The sequence below is a fragment of the Acomys russatus genome, chromosome X (assembly GCF_903995435.1).
Source record: "Acomys russatus chromosome X, mAcoRus1.1, whole genome shotgun sequence".
NCBI lineage: Eukaryota > Metazoa > Chordata > Mammalia > Rodentia > Muridae > Acomys > Acomys russatus.
Genome location: NC_067169.1, coordinates 89,664,434 through 89,689,930, shown reverse-complemented (window position 1 = coordinate 89,689,930; position 25,497 = coordinate 89,664,434). Strand labels below are relative to the sequence as shown.

General features: G+C 40.3%; 1 protein-coding gene across 1 annotated transcript in view; it reads left to right on the top strand.

Annotated features, from left to right (window-relative positions):
- Il13ra1 (interleukin 13 receptor subunit alpha 1) overlaps window positions 1-25,497 on the top strand; it is a 52,717-nt gene that overhangs the window by 17,791 nt on the left and 9,429 nt on the right. The window contains exons 5-10 of the mRNA XM_051141866.1: window positions 2,381-2,565; window positions 5,032-5,183; window positions 12,283-12,330; window positions 12,613-12,745; window positions 16,069-16,165; window positions 19,892-19,976. Coding sequence (XP_050997823.1) covers window positions 2,381-2,565; window positions 5,032-5,183; window positions 12,283-12,330; window positions 12,613-12,745; window positions 16,069-16,165; window positions 19,892-19,976 — 700 coding nt within the window. The remainder of the gene's footprint in view (window positions 1-2,380; window positions 2,566-5,031; window positions 5,184-12,282; window positions 12,331-12,612; window positions 12,746-16,068; window positions 16,166-19,891; window positions 19,977-25,497) is intronic.

Here is a 25,497-nt window from a genome sequence, read left to right as displayed (position 1 = left end):
TCTTTTAAAAGTCACGTTTATCACTAGCTTTTGTTATGTAAGAAAAATGTCATTAGTAGCTTTATTATCTGTTTTGGGTGGAAAATATTCCAGGACTATCTAATTCCAAAAGTACTTATGACAGCAACTTGAGTTTTAAAAGTTTTCTTTTCTGATCCATAGAGACTTACAACTAAGAGAAAGGGTTTTGTGCTGTTAGGTGATCATGGTGACATATATTTATAATCCCAGCACTTTGGAGGTGGAGGGTCCTAGGAGTTCATCTTTGACTACATAGTGAGTTTGAGGCCAGTCTAGCATTTAAGATCCTGTGTTGCAACAACAACAACAACAACAACATCATCAACAACAACATCAACAACAACAACAACAACAACTGAACTATCTCTTAAAAGACATTCTGTGGCCAAACACTTCTTTATCATGTTTGTAGGAATAAATATATTACATCTTAATTTAAAAACCCTATTTTCAGCAGGATGTGCATTTTTTGTAAGAGTTCTGATTCCTGAGCTCAGGAAAAACTACAGATAATTTTGTCATTACAGATCAAGGGTTTGGGACTCTCTGTTCTTTGTTCGTTATAAAAAAAAGTCTTTCTTTTCTGCAGAACATTTGCACAACTCTAATTGTGACAGATGATATAAGACTCGAATCTGTTTTGTACTAGTTCCTAAAAAAACAGAGTCCTGTGATGGCTGATTTGTGTGTGTGTGTGTGTATGAGAGAGAGAGGGGGTGGGGAATATGCATGTAATGAATACACCTTGGCTAGATGCTCATGGTCACTGGGGAAGGTATATATAGAGATGAAACTGGATTTAGGATGCCAGCAGTACTACTTATGAAAGCCAGATGGTAGAGGGGACACTTAGAAGGCCATGTGTGTCCCAACAGGGTTGTTTGATATTGGAAGATGCCTGACTTGAGCAGCTCCAGTCTAGCAGCTTGGTGAATTTTGGTAAATGTTTATCTGGCAGTAATGGGAGGACATTAAGGTCATGGAGGTTGAAGTGTGAAACAGTGAGATCATGAATTAGGCAGTAGCCAGTGGGAATATCACAGAAGATAAGTCTCTAAGAAATTTGGCAAACAGAATTTGGTGATAGAATGTAGAGAAAGAAAGAAAGAAAAAGGCCGTTTCAAAGTATATAAGAACCAGAGAGAAAATGAGCTCTGAGTGGTAGAAATGGAAAGATTGACAGGAATGATAGATTGGTGATGAAGAGGGTACATATGAATCTTTAGACAATGCCTCTGAGGCAAGAGAGATGAATGAAACACTCAAATGGAATGATTAGAAATCTGGGATGAGCGGTGTGGAGGTGCATGCCTTTAAGGAGGTAGAGGTGAGGTAGGTTGATCTTTTTAATTTCCACCAGCCTGGTCTACATAGTGAGTTCCATGCCAACCAGACCTATGCAACGAGATACTATCTGAAAAACAGAAAACTCTGGAAAGAATTCTGAGGTAAATGGTCAACTTTAGGAGTTCCCCAGAATACAAAATAAAGTAGAAGGATGGGGGTAACAAACTGACAATGGGTGGAGAAGAGAATTGGGAATAGAGAAGAGCAGGGGCTGAGGAGATATGGCTTTGTTGGTACACTGCTTACCTTGTAAGCATGAGGGTCTGCATTGCAGGTACTTAGTACCCACAGTTTAAAAAAACACTGGGTGCAGTGGCATATGCCTTTAATCTTAGTACTGGGGTGGAGAAGATGGAAGAATCCCTGGGGCTTACTGATCAGTAAATGTAACCAAAAGTTCTGGTTCACTGAGAGACCCTGTCTCAAGATACAAGGTGGAGAGCAATTGAAGAAAACACCGAACACTGCCTTCTTGCTTCTGCATACATATTTGCTCACATGCATATAGGTATATTTATAACTAACACACACACACACACACACACACACACACACACACACACACACACACACCAGAAATAGAGAAGAGTATCATTATGGCTTCCCGCCCCTGGGAACAGGGAAGAAGGACAGAAAACAAGCTAAGAAAGCAAGGAAGAACCAAACAGAGTGCAGCAGAGGGGAATCCATGAGGTTCAGTATATGTGTGTTTTTAGAAGGTGTAAAACTTCTCATCCTGGCTTCAGAATTTCTTCCCTTGTACAGAAGAGGAAGGTCAGGGTTCCAATGCCCATGGCTATTATGAATACTAATAGTTACTAATGAAAGAGCATCTTTTCCTCTAGAATATGGAGAGAGGAACACTAGAAAATGGGCTTATTAAAAAGGCTATTGTGCTTTATTGCAGATATTGCTTTTGTGGACATTTCTTTCAGCCATTTAAAAAATGGGTACTCTTGCCTCTTAACCTTGTTCAAAACAATACAGAGCATTGTCTCATTTTATCTTATAGGTACAGCAGTCTAGGAAAAATTCTTCAATGTGAAAACATCTATAGAGAAGGTCAACACATTGGCTGTTCCTTTAAACTGACTAAAGTGGATTCTACTTTTGAACAGCACAACATTCAAATAATGGTCAAGGATAATGCTGGGAAAATTAGGCCATCCTTCAAAATAGTGTCTTTAACTTCCTGTGGTAAGTTTTTAAAGCCCTCTTGGACAGCATGGATAAACGGTTGTCCTGTCTTTGAGTAGTTAAAATAGTTGAAGATGATACTCTTTAGCCTTAAGATCTTCTGAAAACAAGAGACTGTATTTATATAAGCTTTTTTATATATATACACTCTCTAAGAAGCAAGCTTGGAAATGGTTCTTCTGGAACCTAAGTACTGCACGCATTCCTTTTTGTTGGCTTAGAAAGAGGCAGAGAGTTAGAATAACCAGTTGGACAACCAAGATTGAAATCTGGGCTGTCTGACTTGAAGATCTCTTTTTGCTTTGATACTCTGGAGGAGATCCTCGTCTGATCATATGGTCCCTAAATATTCTTTCGGCTAGAAAAATTCTTCTAGTAATGCTGGGCATTGACTTCAAGACTTTCTTAATGCTAAGCAGTGCCCTAACACTGAACTATATTCTCGCCACCATATCCAAAATATTTAACTCCATATGGTACATGTATTGATCTTACATCTAGGACAGTCATTTCTGACTGGATTGTCTAAGTGTTGGTTTGTTAGAGGCCAGTGTTGGTTCACTTTTCTGTTATTTGATGAAGCAGTGGACAAAAACAACATGGGGAGGAAAGGCTCTATTTGCCTTACATTTCCATGTCACAGCCCATCATTGAAGGAAACAAGGCAGGAACCTAGAGGAAGGAAATGAAACAGAGACTGTGGGTGAAGACTGATTGATTACTGGCTTGCTCCCTATGCCTTGCTCAGCCCACATCAGTCATCAATCAGCAACATGCCCTACAGACATGCCTGCAGGTCTATCTGATAGAGACAGTTCCTTGGTTGGCATTCCCTTTTCCAAAGTGACTCTAATTTGTGTCAAGTTGACAAAATTCCAGCACAGGAATTCAATTTGAACAACAAATAGCTGGTTGAGGACCTAGCACCCCCTCTTGTCAGGGCATATAGACTCTCTCTGAGTGTTTCCTTGTTTGTAAAATGGAGTATGTAGTCCTCTGTGACCTCAAAGAATTGTCCTAAGAGTCAAAGGACATGAGGTATTTAAAAGCATTTTGTATAAATAATGTCAGTATGTTGGTTTTCTTATTGCAATAAACTACCAGGGAGCTCAGATTCTGACTAAATGATAAGTGGATCGTTTGTAGAAAAAAAGAGGCATCCTTTGACAAAAGTTTCTCTAAATCTGTAAGCAGAATACCGCTCTGCTACATATTATTGGAAATCAACTGTAGCAGGGGACCAAAGGCAGCCTAGTTTGTAGGCCAAGAGAATGAGGTCATGATATTTTATCACATGGGGTTGGCTAAAGCAAAACCCTCCATTTTCCTCTTGCTTGTTTGGCAGATTATCTTAGGTAGGGTTTTAAGGTTTTTTATACTGTTCTTTCGGGAATTGATGGTGACATAAATAACTTCTTGACAAGATGACTTCTACGTGTTTTCTGTTAATTACTCATCATTCTGTTCCTTATTCCTAAGTATAGTTCACCCTTGCAAATAAACTGACCTGTCTAGTACTTTCAAAAATATTTTATTTTTAATTGGGGTTATACCCATACAATGCTAAATTTACCACCATCATCTTACAGTAGTGTTAAGTATAGACATGTTGTACAGCGGACCTCTATAAGTTTTTCTTTCTTTCTTTCTTTTTTTCTTGAGATGGGTTTCTCTGTGTAGTCCTGTCTGTCCTGGAAATCACTCTGTAGACCAGGCTAGCTTCGAACTCAGAGGTCCACCTGCCTCTGCCTCCCAAGTGTTGTTGATTAAAGACGTGTGCCACCACCACTTGGCATCTACAAGTTTTTCATCATGCAAAAGTGAAACTATATGTATTAAACATTAGTTCAGCCTCCCCACAGCCCTTGGCAGCACCTTTCTGCTTTCTGTTTCTTTGACTATAGCTATGTTAGCATTGCATGAATAGAATCACAGTACTTGTCATTTTTTAGATTGGCTTGTTTCACTTAACATAATGTTCTCAAAGCACAGCCATGGTACAGCCTGTAATAGAGACCAGGGTACTTCTTAAATTGTGGTCTTGGATTAGCATCAGTGAGGGAGAGCTAGAAAAGTCTCTTGTACCTCATATTTTGTTACCCATGCAGTAGAAGCACATCTGGATCTAAGAACTACTCTTCTTCATTCTTTGTGTAGCAGTTAGATGTCCTTATTCCACCTTGAGCATTTTCTGACTAGACTCAGATCAGAGTTCATGTCATTTACCAGAGACTTTCCTTAAATCCATTTTACTGGGCAGTTTTAAATACACTTCCTCTGCTAATTGTGGCTAATCAGAAATTCCCAAACTCTATATCAGATCATGGGAAGCCATTAAAAGCCATCAGCCCTATTTTGATTTAACTTGGTGAACCTTCATTATCCAGTTTACATACATAATTACATCTTATATACATATAATTAAATAAACTTGTAGAAACTAATTTGCTTTCTTCTATCTTTCAGTGAAACCTGGTCCTCCACATATTAAACATCTTTTCTTCAAAAATGGTGCCTTATATGTGCAGTGGAAGAATCCACAGAATTTCAGTAGGAGATGCTTGTCTTATGAAGTGGAAGTCAATAGCACTCAAATGGAACCACAGAAACCTTTCTATGTAAGTTTTCTTAGATTGTAGTTTTTCTGAAAGTATTTTCTTTCACTTGAACTTCCTACATTAAAATAATAATGAGATATAGCTCTTAACATTTGTCAGCACATAATAAAGATAATAGCAATTAAAAAATAAGGCCTGTTGCAAGTTTTGAGAGGCTGCAGGGGTTAAGTTGCTTAAAACATTGTTATTGTCTGCCATGTCTCAGACAACTTTGCTTGCCACAGCTACAAGGCTGTGACAGTAACAGCTTACAAACATCTTTCTCTCTTTTCTCCCCTTCACAAAGATCGCCAATTAGAAAATAATTATGGGAATTAGTAAACTAATTTCACAGTGTATTATGAAGAAAACTCAAATGGGTTGATATGTAGAATGACTAGGAGGCCATGAGGAAATATTAGATAGAGAAGTCACACAAAAGAGTGACATTTGAGATGAGAACAGAATGCTGAACAGGAGCAAGCTACCTATGTGAGGATTCAGGGTTAGAAGGGACATCAAATTAAGACAAAACAAAACACTGAGTCAAGAATGAGCTTGACGTGTGGTTGGAAACAGAGGGTGCAGGTGTGCCCAAAATGTGGAAGGAGAGATGTCTAAGCAATAGGCAGAGATAAAATCCTGCAGGTGTGTAGAGGCCTTGGAAAGGCCATTCTGTCTTCTTGGAGTTTGTGGCAAGGAATACATTCATATTGCAATAGTCAGTGTTTGTGGGATTACATGTATGTCTGCTGTCCAAAAACCAATGCAAAACATACAAATTAGAAGTCTCTGTGGAGCCTTCACTAGAATATGGTGTAACCTTAGGGCATCAGTCCCGTTGTTTGTTTTAAAGCTTTATAGGTTCTTGTCAGATTTTATTTCTTTGCTTATTACATTTTAATTGTGAAGTGGCAACTGGTATGATAGCCCCGTGGATAAAGAGGTTAGCTGTCAAGCTTGTGTGCAGTCCCTGGGACCTGCATGGATGGAAGGAGAAAACCTGCAAGTTCCCTGCAACTTTTCTCCTGACCTCCACAAGTGCGCCATAGCAGTTATACACCTACATGTACACACACACATACAGAGAGAGAGAGAGAGAGAGAGTGTGTGTGTGTGTGTTTTGTGGTCCAGATTTAAAATCAGACCATCCTAGGTGAGTATTTCCATAAGGTGGCGCCTTGAGACCATGGAGAGTGTACCACTCACTGACTTGTTTGCTACCTGCCTGTGTCCTTTGTGCAGCTGGATGTTAGAGGTTCCATAGTAAAATGTTCCATTGATATTTAAAGAAGCCCAGCATCTTGAACATGGGCTAAATTTCTGGGCCTAGTTGCTTTAGCTCATTGCAGAACTCTTAAAGTACTGGCTAAAGAAATTAAGATTGCCATTCTATAACACCACAGTGAGTGCCTCCTCACAGCAGAACAGAGCCCTTTGGGGGTGCTTACAGATGAAACTTTGTAGTGATAAACAGCCACTGTCAGTGTGAGAAATCATGGTGTCCCCATGCAAAAGGAAAGGATTTCTATGTGGGAAAAGGGGGATGTTTGGATTGACCACAAAGTGAGTATCTGGATTACTCCAGCCTTTGCTCTTTCCTGGTGCTTTTGTGTGAAATGCTGAGACAGATCCTGCCTTTCCGAACTCATTTAGCCCCTTCATTATGCCCTGCTGCTTAAAACGTGATCACCTTTAGGCCGCTTCTCTCTACTGAAAGAATACTGCAGGCGGCAGTGTCAACTTTGCTCTGTTCTCAGTACTAACAACTTACATGTACCGAATGCTGACTATTTCGTAGGTACAATGGTAAGCACTTCCTCTTAATTATCTCATTTAGAAATCCCACCAAGCCCAGGGATCTGTGTCCTGTTGTCTGATCCCTGAAATTTCTAATAAAAGATTGAATCATAATTTAAGGGGCTGGAGAGATGGATTAGTGGCTAAGAGCACTGGCTGCTTTGCTGGAAGGCTTGGGTTTGATTCTTCACCTACATGGTAGCTCAAGACTAGTTTCAGGGATTCGATGCCATCTTCTGCTCTCTGCAGGCACCATGTAGCATATATGCAGGCAAAATGCTCATGTGTAAAATAAAAACTGAACAAGACTTAAGCAAAAGTCTTTTGTTTGTTTTTCTTTTGTTTTGTTTTTTTGAGTCAGGGTTTCCCTGTGCAGCCTTAGCTGTTGTGGAACTCTGTAGACCAGGCTGGCCTTGAACTCAGCAATCTGCCTTCCTCTGCCTCCTGAGTGCTTTGATTAAAGACATGTGCCACCACTGCCTAACTTAAGCAATTTATTGTTATTTTACATTTGTTGTTGTTGTTGGCTTCATGTATATCTGTATAAGGGTGTCAGCTCCCCTGGAACTGGAGTTACAGATAATTGTGAGCTGCCATGTGGTTGCTGGAAATTGAACCCAGGTCCTTTGGAAGAGCAGCCAGTACTCTTTAACTACTGAGCCATCTCTCCAGCCCCTGACAGAGGAAATTTTAAATATGGAACAAAGACCACACCATACCACTATTAATCTTAGCACTCAATGCCATTACTAAATGGTTTATAGCAGCATTTCTGAAGAGCTAAAAGGCCAACAGAATGAGGAAAGACTATTGTTTCCATAGTTCATACAGAGATAGAGAAAAGGCCATGTAGGTGACCTAAGTATCCTATTTCTGGAACCGTTGGCCTGCTGGGAAATAACAAGTGTCAAGTGCCACTTGAACGATCAAGCTCCAGACTGATGTCACTTCTTTCCTGGAATATTTCCCAAACATACAGATGCCAAAGTCAGCAAATCATCATGTAGATTAAGTCTAGGTTCTTGTTCCACTGTAAATCCTCATGTATGGATCAGCAGCTGGTAATACTTCTGAGAGGAGGAAAACAAGGACACAGAGCACCAAGTAGACAGTTTTCAAGGAAAGGGCAGATATAAGAAAACAATTCCAACCTTATTCACATTTCTGTTCTAAGCTATTTCTGGCTATACCCCCATATGATAGTACGAGTTCATGACATGGTTTACCCATTCCCCGAACTGCAATTCCAACAGACAACTCCTCAAATAGTCTTTCAGAAAGAAAAAGAAGGATCTAATCAACAAAGCTCAAAATTAGCACACATAGAGCTGGTGACATTTAAGAAGGAAGCAGCTGGTGAACATCTGCTTAAAGAAAACATTAAACTCAAGCACATAAACAGAGTAATTCTGAATAGACTATAGTCCAATCTATGCATATAATGTCCATGGTGTGTATGTGTTTTCTTTAATTCAGATTGTGTTTGTTTGTGTGTGTGTGTGTGTGTGTGTGTGTGTGTGTGTGTGTGTGTGTGTGACTTATATAACTTCATTCAACAAGACTTTAGTTTTTTTAACTACTGGTTATTGAACCTAGTGATTCAAGCATGCTATGAAAGCATTCTATTGCTGAACTGTAGAACTAGCCTTTATTTAATGATGATTTATACAAGTAATCTTTGTCCAAGTTGATGACACAGAGACTGATCTTTGAAGTCATACTGACTTATAAAACTCTGTGAAAGCTTAATCTTCCTTTGGCCTTCATTTCTCAAAAAGTGAGTTCCAATAATACTACTTTAATGGGTTATTATGAGCTACTACATCAGAAGCTCTTAGAAGAGTATCTTTGTAGCACATTCTAGACAGTTGAAAAATGGTAGTTATTACACTATTCATAGGAGTACTAAGGTGGTCTCCAGTGATTAGAAATGCAACTTTAGGATTAAGATGTTTGCCTAAGGGCAGGGGAGGTAGATGATGACTCAGCGATTAAGAGCACTGGCTGTTCTTCCAAAGGACGATTACAAAGGCTCAATTCCCAGTACCCACAGCTCACAACTATCTATGACTCCAGTTTCAGGGGATCCAACACCCTCACATAGACACATACAGGCAAAACACCCATGCACACGAAATAAAACTGAAAAATTTTAAAAAATTAAAAATGTTTCTTTGACAGAAGTTTGACTTAACACTAAGCAACTTTTTTTTTGCTTGATATTTTTGAAAAATCCATTTATATCTTATGTTCTCAACAAGGGAGACTAGTCTTGCTTCAAAAATGTAATGGAGGGCTAGACAAAATGGCTCAGTGGTTAAACACATCCGCTGCTCTTGCAGAGAACCTGGATTCAATTTCCAGCACTCACGAGGTTGGGATCAAAACTGCCACAACTTCTAGAGGATCCAACACTCTTCTGACTCCTGCTGGCTCTCATCAATACATGGTGCACATACATACACTCAAACAAGTAGATTAAATAGATAGCTTCTTCAGAGAGACTCAAATGGTATATACTCACTTATAACTGGACACTAGCCCAAGGGGCAGGTCCCATAAAAATCTGCACCTACCAGGAAAGTGGGATAGAGGTGAGAATATCCTATTGAGACTCTAGGTGAGAAAAATATAGGGGATAGGGAAGTAGGTGGATCCAGAGGGTCCTAGAAACCTAAGAGGAACATTATGATGGGTGGATCTGAGCCCAGGGCTTCTGCTTGATCAAAGGCACCAACCAAGGACAAAACGTGCAGCCATCATCAAACCCCTACCCAAATCTAACCAAGGGACAGAACATTCTCCACAGTTAAGTGGAGACCGGGGACTGACTTTCACAGGATCTCTGGTGCCCCATATTTGGCCATGTCCCTTTGATGGGGAGGCCCAATGGCACTCGGAGGAAGGATAGCGGACTACCAAGAAGGGACTTGATACCCTAGCACCATATTCAGGGGGAGGAGGTCCCCCTTGGTCACAGTCATAGGGAAGGGGGATTGGGGTAAAAAAAAAATAGATAGCTTCTTAAAATGGGAATATAATTCACTCGATAAAAAAGTACATAAGTCACAGTATACATGTCAATTATTTTTCATAAGATTTATTTATTATTTTAGTTTTTAGAAGACAGAGGGTCATATAGCTGGTCTTAAGCTCACTATATAGCTGGAGCTGGACTTGAACTCCTGGTCCTCCTGCCTCTGCCTTCCAAGTACTGAAATTATAGGCATGTGCGTCCACAAACAGCTTCAGAAATGAATTTTACAAAGCACCTTTCACCTGGATAGTCAACACTGTGGAAGACCCCTCATCGTCCCTTTTAGGTGCTATACTCCCATAGAGCAACTATTATCAATACTTCTAATCTTGCAGATTAATTTCGTTACTGCCATTTAAACTTTCTCAGGCATGCTAGCCAAGTCTATAATCCCAACTACTCAGAGGGCTGACAGGAGAATAGCTTGCCCAGGGGTTTCAGATCAACCTAGGCAATGGAACAAGATTTTTGTCTCTTTCTGACTCTGCCTCTCTGTCTCTGTCTCTCTCTTAATCAATAAACCCTTTCTATAAATAGAATTATAGAGAGCACATTTGGATGACAGCCAAGGTCACCATTATACTACTAATGACAGAACATATTTTTATGGGTTTATCTTCTTTTATTCAACAAGAAGTTTATGAGATTTTTTCCAGTCATTGTAGATGGTTAATTCTTGTTGTATGCATCCTATTATGTGACTGTATCACTTCCTATTTACAGATACTCTCACTGACTTAGCAAGTTTCCAGTTTAAGCTACTGTGAATGGAGTTTTACAAACATTTGCATACTTGTTTCCTGATGCACAAGTGCAAAACTCTCAGTTGGGTATGCTGCTCTGTATGTGTGTGTGATAGTAGTGTCAGACGGTTATATATAATTGCCTTTAGTGGAAAATGCATTTTTTCTAAATGTTTGTGCCAACTTACACATTCAACAGAAATCGAGAGTCATAGGCACCTTGTGACCCATTAATACTTGATTTTGTTTGGTAGGGGTGTATATTGTCATTGTTATTTCATTTGAACTTCCCTAATGACCAGAGAAGCTAAGAGCCTTTTCACATTTATTGCCCATGTGTATATCTTCCTGTGAAGTGCCTTTTCAGGCCAATTCTCCTATTGGACTGTCTTTCATTAATATTTAGAGGAGAAATATATTCACGGCCTTTGTTAGATTGCATATATTTTTCTTATCTACATTGCCTGCTCATTATAGGTTGTGGTTTTCAGTTTTAATATAGATTACTTTAGAAAATATTTCTTAATGATTAATGGGTGCTGCTTAAGTCTTTTCCTAGTCAGGTGTGTTGGCACACGCCTTTAATCCCAGCACTCTGGAGGCAGAGGCAGGCATATCTCTGTGAGTTTGAGGCCAGCCTGGTCTACAAAGTGAGTCCAGGACAACCAAGGCTAACACACAGAGACCCTGTCTCAAAAGACCAAAATACATTTTTTCCTCTTTCAGTGTTATAAAAAACCATCTATGTGTTCATCTGAAAGCTTGCTATATTCATTCATTTATTTTTTTTTCATTCATTTGTATGTGGTGTGGGTGTGTCTTTGCATGGATGTGGGTGCACATGCGTGGGTGCTTGTTTCTGGAGGCTCGAAGTTGATCTGGGGAATCATCCTTTATCATGCTTCCACTTTACTCTTTGAAGATGATACGATCCTCAGTCAAACCTGGAGCTCCCTGACATAGCTAGTCTCCAGAATGCTATGGGGAACCCTCTGTCTCTGTCCTTCTAGGGTTGGACTTAAGTCAATGGTGAGCACCTCAACATTGGGCTATCTACACAGTCCCTTTGTTCATTTATTTTACTCCCCAAATATTTAGACATGTAGCACACTTGAAATTGTTCTTGTGAAGAGTGTGAGATAGAGGAAAATTTCATTTTCATTCACAGAGATATGGGATATACACAACACCACTTATTAAAAAGACCAACATTTCCCCACTGTACATGCTTCTCTTCTAGTTCTTTACATTTTTTTTTTACCATTTTTATTTATCTGTGGTATGTATATCTCTGTATGGGTATGTAAATATGAATGGAGGTACCAGAGAAAGCCACAGGTGTTACAGTTCCTGGAAATGGAGTTGTAGTGTTGTGAACTGCCCAACATGGGTGCTAGGAATCTAACTCTGGTCCTCAGGAAGAACAAGTACTCTTTGATGCTGAGACATCTCTTCAGCTCTTCAGCTTTTTTCATAGGATGCAAGGAAAGCTAGTTAGAAATGGTTAAAAGACATCAATCTTTTTTTTTTAATTTTCAAGGTTGAAGAGGACAAATGCCAAAATTCTGAATCTGATACAAGCAAGGAGGTCAGTCAATTCAGCTTTGGCTATTTGGGCTTGGGCACCAAGTAAATGGGGGTGGGACAGGTCAGGAACAATGCACATTTGAAGTTCTTGATGAAAAGCAAACTGTTTGGTTCTGTGGGGGGTATTTTCCACTGTTTTGGGGAGTCAGAGTCAGATAATTTGAATCGTAATCCAAGTCCTAATAACATACAGAACTTGGCCGATAATTGTGTTATAACACAACAGTAGAGCTAATGGGAATAATCTAGTAATATTTTTGTGCATTTCTACTTTATATCTAAGGATGGAAGTTGTTTCATATTCCCTGGTGTTCTTCCTGATACTGTCTATACAGTCAGAGTAAGAGTCAAAACCAATAAGTTATGCTTTGATGACAACCACCTGTGGAGTAACTGGAGCGAAGCCCTGACTATAGGTAAGAAATTACAATGTCCTCCAGTGGAAAACACCGATGGCTGCAAACGAAGTTGAAGCACAATATAGGTTGAAAACGGGCTTCGCCATTATTTCTTCTTGATGCCAGTATTTAAGATGGAGAATCTAGTATTAGTGTTTAAAATTAATATTTTTCTGTTTACTTGTTGTCAAATTACCTAGGGTTAATGGACAATATACAGTTCTTTGGAAGACCCTATGATCCACAGGGTGGGAACCTCACCTCTGCTCCTTCTCCATCATTTTCAGTAACCTGAAAAAACCCCACTGAATACAGGCATCATCAAATCTTCAAGTTGACCCATGCCAGAGGGCTGTCCTGTATGCTAGTTGATAGACTCAGGAGAGTAGCATTGAGCTTGGTGTTATTTAATAGAGATAAGCCTGAATGTAGGTTTGGAAAAAGAAAGGATGAGAAAGACCTGTTTGAGTTGTGGAGTGGGGTGTCAGAGAAAATGCATGTGTAATATTGGATAGCAGTGTTGATGCAGCTCACTGGGTAAGATAGTATTGCATGGTGGGGCATCAGTGCTTCAGCCCCATCAGCAGTACGAAGTAGGGCTAAGGACATAGCTCCTTTGGCAATGTGATTGCCTTGTAAGCATGAAGAACTAAGTTTAATCCCTGGTGCTCACATACAAAAAGCTTAGCGTGGTAGCACACACTTGTAATTCCAGTACTCAGGAGGTAGAGAAAGGAGGATTTCTGGGGCTTGCTGGCCAGATAATCTAGTTGAGTTGGTGAACTTCAGGTTCAGTGATGGACTCTGTCTTTAAAAATAAAGTAGAAAACAATAGAGGAAAACATCTGACATTAACTTTGGTTTCTACATACACAGACATTTGCACTTGGATGTGTAAATACACACATGAAGTATGTGGCAGCACCTTTAAAACATTTGCAGTTGCATGTGTAAAACACACACACACAATGTGGCAGCACTGTTCTAAATTTGTGTGTGGTGCATCACATTGTAGGAGATAACAAATGACTGAGTGGAATGACTGACTTGAAAGTTAATGAGTATGTTGAAAACCTCAAAATTCATAAGTAGCAATATATGAAGCTACCTTGAGAAGGCATAACTGTTGAATTCTTACATTAAAAAAAAAGCATTTGCTTTTCTTTTGGTGGCCACTAGGGGCAATAAAGAATCAACACAAGACTTTGAAGAGCTGTTAAAACACTCAAGAATGGGTTTTTGAGAAATGTTAGTTCCATGTTCACCAAGAGTCTGAATAAAACTGTGCGGTCAGGCATGGTTATATTATTTATCTGTTGTTGCATGACAAAGTGCACCAACTTTATCTAGGAATGGTGGCTAATACCTGTAATTCCAATACTCATGAGTTTGAGACAAGAACATTGGCGTAAGTTTGGAGGCCAGTCATGGCTGCATGGTGAATCATTGATCAGCCCTGGCTACAGTGTGAGACTCTGTCTCAAGGAAAATAAACAGAAAAAAATGATAGCACAGCTTGCAATACAAGATACCTACCACCCTCTTGTTTCCCTAGGTCAGGAGACTAGCGTGGTTTAGCTAGAGACCTCCCAAGTTTGCATCAGGGCTATAAGCAGGGTTGTAGTCTCATCTATACCAAATGTATGACTGAGGCTGGAGAGTCCACATTTGTGTGTACTGAAGGGGAAAGAAGAAGAAGAAGGAGTGGGGGATGGGGAAGAGGAGGAGGTGGTGGAAGTTGCACAGAAAAGTACTAGGGGAAAGGTCATGGGAAGATGGAGGAAGATACTGGAGTAAGGTAGTCGAAACCAAGAAAACCCAAAGCTTGTGAGAGATAACAGAAGCTGGGTAAAGGTGGGAGATTATTTGCTAAAACCTTTAGAGAGAGCATGGCCTTGCCAGTATCTTGATTTGAACTTTTCATCTCTAAGACAGTGAGAGAAAACAGTTTTTTTTAAAGCATCTAGCTTGTTGCAATTTGTTGCAGTAGGAAAGAAGCATGCACATTTGTTTATTTACTTATCTGTTTATTTATTTTAGTTCCTTGTCCCCTTAGGCCTCTCCACAGGGCTCCTTTCTGATGCAGAAATCTGCTTTCCCAAGTGAGCAATCCTAGCAAGAAAAGGTATATAAGAGAACAGTCTTGTGAAAATCATGGTCTATCATCACCTATTTTGGAAATAAGAGACCATCATTGGTGCTGTTCTTTTAGCTAGAAGTGACTCAATTAGTGCATCCCATGTCAAGAAGGGGAATTATTGGGGCTGGAGAGACGGCTCAAAGGTTAAGAGCACTGACTGCTCTTCCAGAAGTCCTGAGTTCAAGTCCCAGCAACCACATGGTGGCTCACAACCATCTGTAATGAGATCTTGTGCCCTCTTCTGGCCTGCAGGTGTACATGAAGACACAACAATGTATACAAAATATGTAAATAAATCTTTTTAAACAATTTAAAAAAGAAGGGCAATTATTTAAGGATATGAACATTAGGAGTCAAAAATTATCTGGGGTCATTTTAGAAGCTCCCTAAAACAAGGACAGTAGGTCTTGATGGTGCTTTCTAGATACTCATGCCCTTGTAGGAAAGAAGAACATATAGATACATAGCTTTCCATGTATTAGGTGCAGAAAAGTGGAGTTTGTTTGAAGCCTATCTGAACCTTATCTCCTGCATAGATCTGAGGTAATATTGTCTACCAGATAGAATGGCTCAGAGATAAGCACGTCAGAGTACCTGATATGCTGCCAAATATAGAGTGGAGGCATTCTCTAAGAACCATAAATGGTAGTAGTTGTTAGGATTTATTTAAGCAAGCAGTAGTGGGCAGTAAGAAAGTATGGTAACACATCTTTAAGTAAACAATAAGAAAGGACAGCCGTTATTAATAGATATGACATCTTTTATTTAATACCATCTAAAACAAGTTAAGATGTGCTGGTTGTAAACAATCCGTAAGATATTTACTCTTCTAGAAAGCTCAGGCACCAGAGCAGGATAATTTTCAAACTATTAAAAGATCATTGAAGAATTTGGGGGAGATGGTTTGAGGCATAGGAAAGAAATATCTGTGATCTCATTAGCAGGTAGAATTGTGTTCTGGTTTATCAGAGAGAGAGAGAGAGAGAGAGAGAGAGAGAGAGAGAGAGAGAGAGAGAGAGAGAGAAAGAAGAAGAAGAAGAAGAAGGAAGAAGAAGAGAAGAGAGGAGAGAGAGAGAGAGAAAGGAGAGAGAGAGGGGAGAGAGAGAGAGAGAGAGAGAGAGAGAGAGAGAGAGAGAGAGAGAGAGAGAGAGAGAGAGCGCTTTTAGTTCTCATGTCTTCATGCTTGCCTTCTATTCTGCAGGTAAGGAACCGAACTCCACAATCTACATCACCGTGTTACTCATCATTCCGGTCATTGTTGCAGGTGCAGTCATAGTCCTTCTTCTCTACCTGAAAAGGTAAGCCACTGCCCAGGCAGATCTTCCAGCTTCGGCTAGCCCGAGTGCTATGCTTATGGCTCTTCATGCCCGTGTATTATATTTGCTTCATATTTTTTTGCACAATTTATGATCATTCATGCCTCTGACTGAAATGACAGGCGAGTCCTTGTTGTGCTCATTTTGTGGTAGAGGAGGCATCAAGTAAGTTTCCCACAGCACAGCTCAGGCATGGCTTTTTGTGTAAGTGTTCAGCATTGCTAAATAGACCCTGTGCTGTGCTCATTGACTCCTTTCAGTACCTCATTTATCAACTGTTAGTTGGTAACTCTTGGAATGAGCTTTTAGAAATAGGGGCTTAAGCGGACTAGAAAGACATCTCATTGGGTAAAGGAAATTACTGAATAAGCTTGGTGATGTAAGTCTAATCCTTGAAGCCCGTGTAAATATTTAAGGAAACAACAATCGCCACAACATTGTCCTCTGACCGCTATATGTACACAGTGCTATGTTCACCCACATGTGTGCCCTGAACCCCAGACTTCAAGCACAATGAAAAAAAAAAAAAAAGAAGTTGGGACTGGGAGTGAAAATCAGTGGTAGCTAGCATGTTTGAGACTCTGATTCAATTTCCAACACCAACAAAGAAAACGGAAATTAGAAATTGCTAATGAAATGACTTATCTAGTGTTAATGCAAAGCATGCTGCTGATGCCACAGGAATGTGAACGCTACCAGATTATCACTAATATATGCTACTCAGTCTTTATTTCCAAGCATGGTGGCACACGCTTTTAATCTCCACATTTGGGAAATGAGTGCAAGGAGAAACAGGAGTTTAAGTATTCTCAGTGAAAGCATGTGTCAAAAAAAGAGAAAGAATGTTTTCTTTCTTGTTACCAGGGTAGAGATGGTTATTTCTCTTGCAGTAAATACTCAAGAGTTGGAATGAAACTATTGATCTGGGCCCAGAAGCAATGTTTAGCATTATTTCAACATTATATGTTACATATCTATTTATATGCTAGCTACTGTTCAAAGTACCAGCCCTGTGGCAGTGAACAGAACACAGTCTCTGTCCATTGTTTTAGAGTGGATAGAACACATACATAGTAGGAAGTCAGCTTGACAGGAGGTAGAGATAGGCAAGATAGAAGATTACTTTCATATAGGGTTGTCAGGGAAGTCTTCCCCAAGACGATGACCATTTGATGAGAGAGTCAAAATAAAGGCATGAGCCATTCAGATATGCGTCCGGATGAAGGAAAAAGTACGTACGAAGGCTCAGGGGGCTCAAGTGAGCTTGTCAAGTGTGGCTAGAAGAGAAGGAGTAAGGGAGAGTGGCCAGAGAGGAGGCGGGAGAAGCAGGCAGAGCCAGTAGGGTGTGACAAGGACCTGAGATTTTATAGTAGGCATGAGAAGAGACCTTGGAATAATCACACAAGGCAGAGGATTTGTGTGGTCTGTTAATTATAGGCTCATGTCACTTGGTTCCTCAAGAATAGAAGCAGATGTGTTGGTTAGAAGGCATCTGTGTTTGGAAAGAAGGATGAAAACAGTCTGTTTAAAGTTTTGGGGGGGGTGTTTTTTTTTTTTTTTTTGAAGCAGAGTCTCACTATGTTACCTTGGATGGCCTGAAATTCTCTATGTAGATCAGGCTGGCCTCGAACTCACAAGAAGTCCATTGGCCTCTGCCTCCTGACTGCTGGCATGAAAGGCATTTAATACTACACATACTGAAAGCAATATGTACTAGAGGGTTAGCCATGGAGGAAGCAAGAAGTGGTTAGATAAATGTGGACTATATTTTGAAAGCCCAAGTTAACAAGATGGAAGTATGAGGGAAATTGAGGATGCCAGCATTGGGTCTTGAGCAGCTGAGTGTCAGTGGCATTTCTTGAGATGGAGGGAACTATAAGGAGCTTTGAAAGAAATGGGAGCTTGAGACCCAGTGGCATTCAGAGGAAGAGGAAGTAAGCTATCCAGATGAGACCTGATAGGCTGTGGTCAGATTGCGGGGAGGTCCCCTTCTGTCACAGACCTAGGGGAGGGGAATAGGGTGGAAGAGGGAAGGTGGGAACAGAAAGATACAAGTGAGGGGATAAGAATAAGGATTTAATCTGAATAAATTATAATAATTATTTTTAAAAAAAGAAACGGGGATTTCAGATGTTAACCCACCTGTTGCAGATGCCTAGTAAGTACCCAAGAAGATGTGTCCAGTAGACACTCTGTACATGGGCCTGGAGTTTAAGGAAGAGCTCTAAGGTAGAGATAACATTTGAAGAGTCATGTCATTAGTCATTAAAATGACTACAGCCAGCACTTAGATGGAGATACAGGAGGACAAAGGACTGAACCATGAGGTACACCTGGAGACACACCCTGTGAGGTGAGGCAGGCCCACAAAAAAAGATTGAGAGCTGGAGAGGAGTGGGCTGAGGATGTAGCTAGGCCGCAGCTCATTTGTCTGGTATGTGCGTCGGTAGGATCGAACAAAACTATGAGAAAGAAGTAAAAAGAAAGGCAAAAGCATGAACAGATTTTGGCTGTGTGAAGTGGTGCATGCCTGTAATCCTAGCACTTTGGAGGTAGATGCAAAAGAATGAGGAGTTCCTGAGACCTGATAGGCTGTGGTCATATGGTGGGGGAGGAGGTCCCCTTCTGTCACAGGCCTAGGGGAGGGGAACAGGGTTAAAGAGGGAGGGAGGGGGAACAGGACGATACAAGTGAGGGGATAACAATTGAGATGTAATCTGAATAAATTATTTAAATAAAAAATAAATATAAAAAGGATCAGGAGTTCAAGGTCAGCTTTAGTTGCATATCGAGTTTATGGAGAGCTTGAGCAACATGAGATGCTGTTCGAACACAAAGCAAAAACAAATCAACCCCCCCAAAACAAACAAACAAAACCTAAGAGCTTTTGTTTTTGACAGTGCTGAGCATAGAACCTAAGCCCTTGCACATGCTATAGGCAAGCACTATAAACTTTATAGCTCAGACAGGCTTTGAACTTGCAGCCCTCCTGCCTGAAGCTCCTGAGTAGCTAAGATTACAGGTCTGTGCCAACACACACACATACACACACACACACACACACACACACACACACACACACCCCACAGAGTAAAAATTATAAAAAGCAAGCTTCTTGTCGACTAAGATTATCTGTTATTTTATTTTTGAGACAGGGCCGCACTGTGTAGCCATGGCTGGTCTGGCACTCACTATGTAGACCTGGCTAACCTTGACCTTCCAGCAGGCCACCCATTGCTGCCTCCTGAGTGCTGGGATTAAGGATGTGCATCACCACGCCTGGCCCCCATTAGTTTTTAAGTGAAATAAGTAATTTAAGTTGATGCCTCGTTTCCATCCACACTTGGTGCTCTTACAACACTAATTTCCCAATTGCCATTTAAACATGTTTTCCATATTACTAAAGATGACTTAAGAACAATGACTTGTGTGTGGTGACTTTTTTTTCCAAGACAGGGTTTCTCTGTGTAGCCCTGGCTGTCCCGGAACTTGCTCTGTAGACTAGGCTGGCCTTGAACTCAAAGAGATCTGCTTGCCTCTGCCTCTGGAGTGCTGGGATCAAAACTGTGTGCCACCACCACCCAGTGTGTACTGTGGCTTTTTACATACCTATTTTAATATAGCTGTTTTTATGTGAGATACTCCAATGCACTGGAAAGTTAGATCTAAAAAATTATCTGGTTTTTTTGTTTGTTTGTTTGTTTTAAGGCTCAAGATCATTATATTTCCTCCAATTCCTGATCCTGGCAAGATTTTTAAAGAAATGTTTGGGGACCAGAATGACGATACCATGGTAAGCACAGCATCCATGGGGGATTGAAATAGGGTATGAGATTTTGAACACTGATGATAAAATACACTTGACATTAAATTGACTATTGCAGCCATTGTAAGTATATAGTTCAGTGCCCTTCAGTACATTCTCCATGTTTTACAACCGCCATTAACATCTACTTCTAGAACTTGTTCATCATCCTTAACCGGCATTGTACCTCACCAAACTCTAACTCCCTGTTCTCTCTTCCCTTCTGCTGGCAACCACTATTCTATGTTCCGCTCTGTGTGTTTGTCTATTCTAGGTTATCTCATATATATGGAATCATTTGGTATTTGCCTTTTTGAGGTTGGCTTTCTTTATTTAGTACCATGTCTTCAAGGTTTATCATATTATAGCACGAATCAGAATTTTCCAAATTGGTTATTGTGCATGTGTATGCATTGTGTGTTGGGCTTACACATGTTGAGGCCAAAGGAGGAATGCTGGGGGCGGGGGGACTACTCTATCATTCTCTGCCTTATTCCTTTGCAAAAGGGGTCATCACTGACCCTGCAGTGAGGCTGGTGGGCAGCAAGTGATCCCTGTGTGCCCCTACCCCGACAGCACTAAGGTTACATGCATCGGTAGCCATGCACAATTTTGTAGATGAAAGCTGATATTTCATACTCAGCTTCTCGTGTTTATACAGAAAATTGTCTCATGTAGTGAGTCACCTCCCCAGGCTAAAACTGGTTATTTTTGAGTTATACTTGATGTAAAAGATGAAAGAGTTGATTTAAAAAATGATGGCTACCTAGCCAAGCATACCAGCTAAGGAATTCTCAGGACACCCTGTCTGTCTCAGGTCACTGGACTCCGTCATCTTTCTGAGGAACGAGATGTTTTATCTAAATATGCAGGAGGAAGGGCCTCCTTTGGGAAACTAACCTAATGGATAGGCCTTCAACTTTCAGATACTTTTTAAAATGTGAGGACATAAATACAGATAGGATTAACGGCTAAGACGTACTTTGTTCATACAGTTTCATTAGAAAGCTGGACTCTAAGCACAGAGTGCAGACCCACCCCAAGTGTTGGTTTCCTGCAGACTCTCATGCTACATCCTGTGGCTGGAGACTTAAGGCATGGGAGCACAAGAATTTGAGATTTCTGTGATAAATGCAGTCACTCTAATGAGATAATGAAGAACATGTATGAAATAAATATTAATAGCACTATAGATAGCTTAAATTAGTAATAACAGGCAAAGGGCAGTTCATTTAGAGAAGTGCTGTAGTGCACTAGATAATAGCTGGTGTTCTGGAGTCACAATGTCTGGATTCAGATATCCGCTGTGTCGTTTACTGTCTTTTTGACCTTAGTTCACTTGCTTAGCCTTTCTGTAACTTGGTTTTCCCATGTATAAAGTGGTAGTAGGACCGGCACCTGTCTCATGCTGTTGTCTTGCAGATTAAATCCATACAAAGCACAATAACAATAAAATCTAGTATAGCATGTCTCACACTTCAGACATGCTTAACGCATGTTAACAATGAGTAGTGCTTTTGACAATTATATGCACTTATTGTTGACTCTCATACTAACAGATGACTCATACTGGCAGTGATGCTATTTGGCTAAGGACAGGAAGTGAAGAGGCTGACAGGCTATCAGAGAAGGGTTCTTTTAGAGGACTTTAATTTTTTTAAAACCAGATCACTTTTGTAGAGAGTGGAAATGCCCAGGCCACAATGCCACTGGGAAGATAGGTCAAGCAGTTTATAAGAAAGATTATGGAACAGAGGTAAATTTGTAGCAACTAGTGGTCCTTCAACCATAGTTGAGTCATAGTCAACTGGAATTCTTGCCAGAAGTACAGGTTCTGGGGGCCTTGTCTCCAAAAATTCTGTTATCAAATCTGGGAGTGAATCCTACAAATCTGCATATTTTGCAAGAGGCCATAGATGATTCCTGTCCTGGTAAAACAACCTATGTACCATATTGTTTCTCATTTCAACAGCTACTCTCATGGATGCTGGAAGCAGTTATTGAGCATCTAGTGTATGTCAGGAAGGGCAGTGAGTACTTGGCTTCTGTTGCCTTCTTGGGTCCTCATAACCACCCTACAGTGTAGGTGCTTGTGATGGACAGTGCTGTGAACCTGATGGAATCTGGGATCATCTGGGGAGAGAGGCCTTTGGATCTTCCTGTGGGGGAGTATCTTGATTATATTAATTGATAGAAGAAGACCCATTTTAACTGTAGATGAGACTATTTCCTGAGCAGTGGCTTCTGGAAGTAGAGAACGCAAGCTGAGCATTAGCGTGCATTTATCTCTGTTTTCTTCTTGTGGGTGCAAGGTGATTAGCTGCTCCAAGCTCCTGTTGCCTTGATTTCTCTGCCATGATGGACTGTGCCATGAGCTGTGAGCTAAAAACAAATCTTTTCTCCCTAAAGTTGCAAGGTCTAGAAACGTGGCCATAGTCACACAGCTGGTTGGGGGTGAGATCCTAGAGCTCCGTTGCTTTTGTTCCTGTGCTTCGTTACTTCTTGTATGATAGAATGCTCATCCTCAAGTCCCTCATTGTCTTCTATGAGGTCGGTTTGACAGGACAAGATGCTTAGGATAGAGGAGTTTTGGGGAAAAGACTTGGGGTCATATTATGAGTAGCACACTGTGAGAAGATATCAGGTACAAGCAATACCATTCTCGCTCTAGGGGGATGGTTTAGAGAAACAATGTCCATGCATGGCATCAAGCTAAAAGTAGGCCTTTCAGTATATATTTTTGTTTGGCCAGCCTGACTTCCTTTAACCTCTTTCCATTTGGAAGAGTAGAAGGGCATGCGCTCTTCATTCACTCCCACCCTGCCGTTTCCAGTTCCACTGTGCTGCTATGTATTGGCCTCAATGCCAGGCTGTGGCAAGACATTTGACTTTGTTCCTCTTCTCAACAGGTTGGAGACTAGCTCAAATGTCACAATGCAAATGCCCAGTGTCTGGCCAAATTCACAGCACATGCTGGCCAAAACATTACTGAGTTATGTGGTGATCTGAATATAAATGGTCCCCATAGGCTTATATGTTTAAACTGTTTCAGCCTTGTTGGAAGCGGGTTGCCACTGAGGATTCTTAGGCCCACTTCAGGCCCAGTAAACTCTATGTGGATTAGGTATGAACTCTCAGCTACTGCTCCTGTGCCATGCCTGCCTATGTGTCTGCTGCTATGCTCTCTCTCCCATGATGGTCAATGGCTCTAACCATTTGGAACCGTAAGCCTGCTCTAAACTTGTCCTACAAGTTGCCTTGGTCATGGTATCTCTTTGCAGCAATAGAAAAGTAAATAAGACAAGGTATAAACTGCCAGCCTAATGCATTACTAAAAAGAAACAATATCTAGTTCTTAACAAGAAGATAAGAAATTGGCATTTGCCATGCAGTACTAGTGGCCCCACATACAGGGCGAGTGTCCCTTGTCTGAACTGTTTGAAATCAGAAGTATTTTTCCAGAGTTTAGAATATTACATATACTTTACTAGTTGGTCATACTAGATCTGATAATCAGAAATCCAAACTACCGAACTTTTTTTTAATGACAGAGTCTCACTATGTAGCCCTGACTAGCCCGGAACTAGTCTGGCCTTGAACTCACAGAGAACTATCTGCCCTGCTTCCTGAGTGTTAGGATGAAAGACATTTAACACTGCACCCAGCCAAAACATAGACCTTTTGAAGAAAACCGTTTCAGATTTTGTCACATTTCTGAACTTGGGTGTTTAACCTGCATGTCCTTCATTGACAACAACCTGGTAAAATATAAGGAGCACCTTTACTCATGTAAATGTACTCTTGGAAATACATATTCAGGGAATAAGCAAACAGTGGCGCAAGAATGCTCAATGTATCACTTTGTTCTAATATGGAAATCTAAAACCAATGAGCTACCAATAATTAAGAATTGATTTTAGCTGGGTGAGGTGGCACGAGCTGTAATCAGGGAGGCAGAGGCCAGCCTGGTCTACAAAGTGAGTCCAGGACAGCCAAGACTGCACAGAGAGACCGTGTCTTAAAAAAAAAATTAATTTTATTTTCCAGAACAAAAATACAGTGAGGAAAATAGTAAGAGAACTAGTAGTTAAATACAGTGAACATAACATGTAAATAATTACTATTAAAAATTAACAGATGAGACAGACAGTGGTGGTGCACTCCTTTAATCCTAGCACTTGAGAGGCAGAGTCAGGCTTGGTCTACAGAGTGAGTTCCAGGACAGCCAAGGCTATACAGAGAAACTCTGCCTTGAAAAACCCATATATATAACATTATATATGTTATATGAGCCAAAATAAATGAAATAATGAACATGAAATATTTGACTCTCATAAATGACTGTCCCAAGTGTCAGAAAAGTTTGATAAAACATCTAGAGTGAACCTTCATGTTTAAGGATAGTAAAAATTTAACAGCTTTCAGCTGAAAGAACTGTTTACTTTAATATAAGATGGGTACAGTCAGACATTCTATCCACAGCAGTTAGATAGGTAATAGCATCTCAAATTTTTTTAAGTTAGATTTCAAAGAATATTATCTCACATAAAACACCTATAAGAGTACAAAACAAATTATAAATATGTAGTGAATCACAATCCCAATTTTTAGAAAATTGCATTAAATATATATAGGAGAATGAACAGAAAAAACTAGGTCAGAGGGATTATGGTTAGCTGATGCTCTATTTCCCTGAAATTTCCAAATTGCTATATTAAGCATGTATTACTTTTTACAATGAAAAGAACCATGTACAAATCATTAACAAGGAGGAAGACTATTGTAGTCAGCCGGGTCTGGGAGATAATGGAGACGTGGACTTACTTGGCAGCAGAGGAGACTGCTAATAAGACAGACACATTATTAAAGGAACGCACCCTGACTTGGTGACTCTGTGTGGGTGATGAAAGGTAGGGAGACTAGAAAATAATTGTACGCTTTCAGTTCTGGGTGATAGCGTGAACGATGGCAACACTGACGGCAAAATCAGATCAATTATCTTTCTCAGAGATGGGAAAATTGCGGGGGATTTTTCAATTTGCTGTCTAGAGGATAATATGTTGTTTTTGTCCCAATGAGTCAGATAATTCTGTAATTTTCTGAGCTGGATATACTGAAAAGATGGACCACTGAAAGCATGAGATATGTTTACCCGTAGTGACTGTAGACCATTAAATAAAATCAGTTTTTTCAAACTAAAAGTATAATAAAATAATACCACACATGGGAAAGGGTAAGGGAACAATTTTCTGCCTGCTTTTAAGCAAATGAGTAATCTGCTTTTCTAAAAGAAAAAGTTCTCTTTGTGTTGGGGGAATTCTGTGCAGTTGAACAACTTTGGGGAGTCAGTCCTCTCATTTCAACACTATGTGTGTTCTGGGGGGTTGAGCAGCAGGAGCTATAATCTGCTTTCTGCACATAGAAGTAGTCCTCACAAGTGATGTGCACGCGATAAAAAGGCAGCTTTTTCCTTCTACACTCCTTTAGTCACAGAATAAACATGATCTTA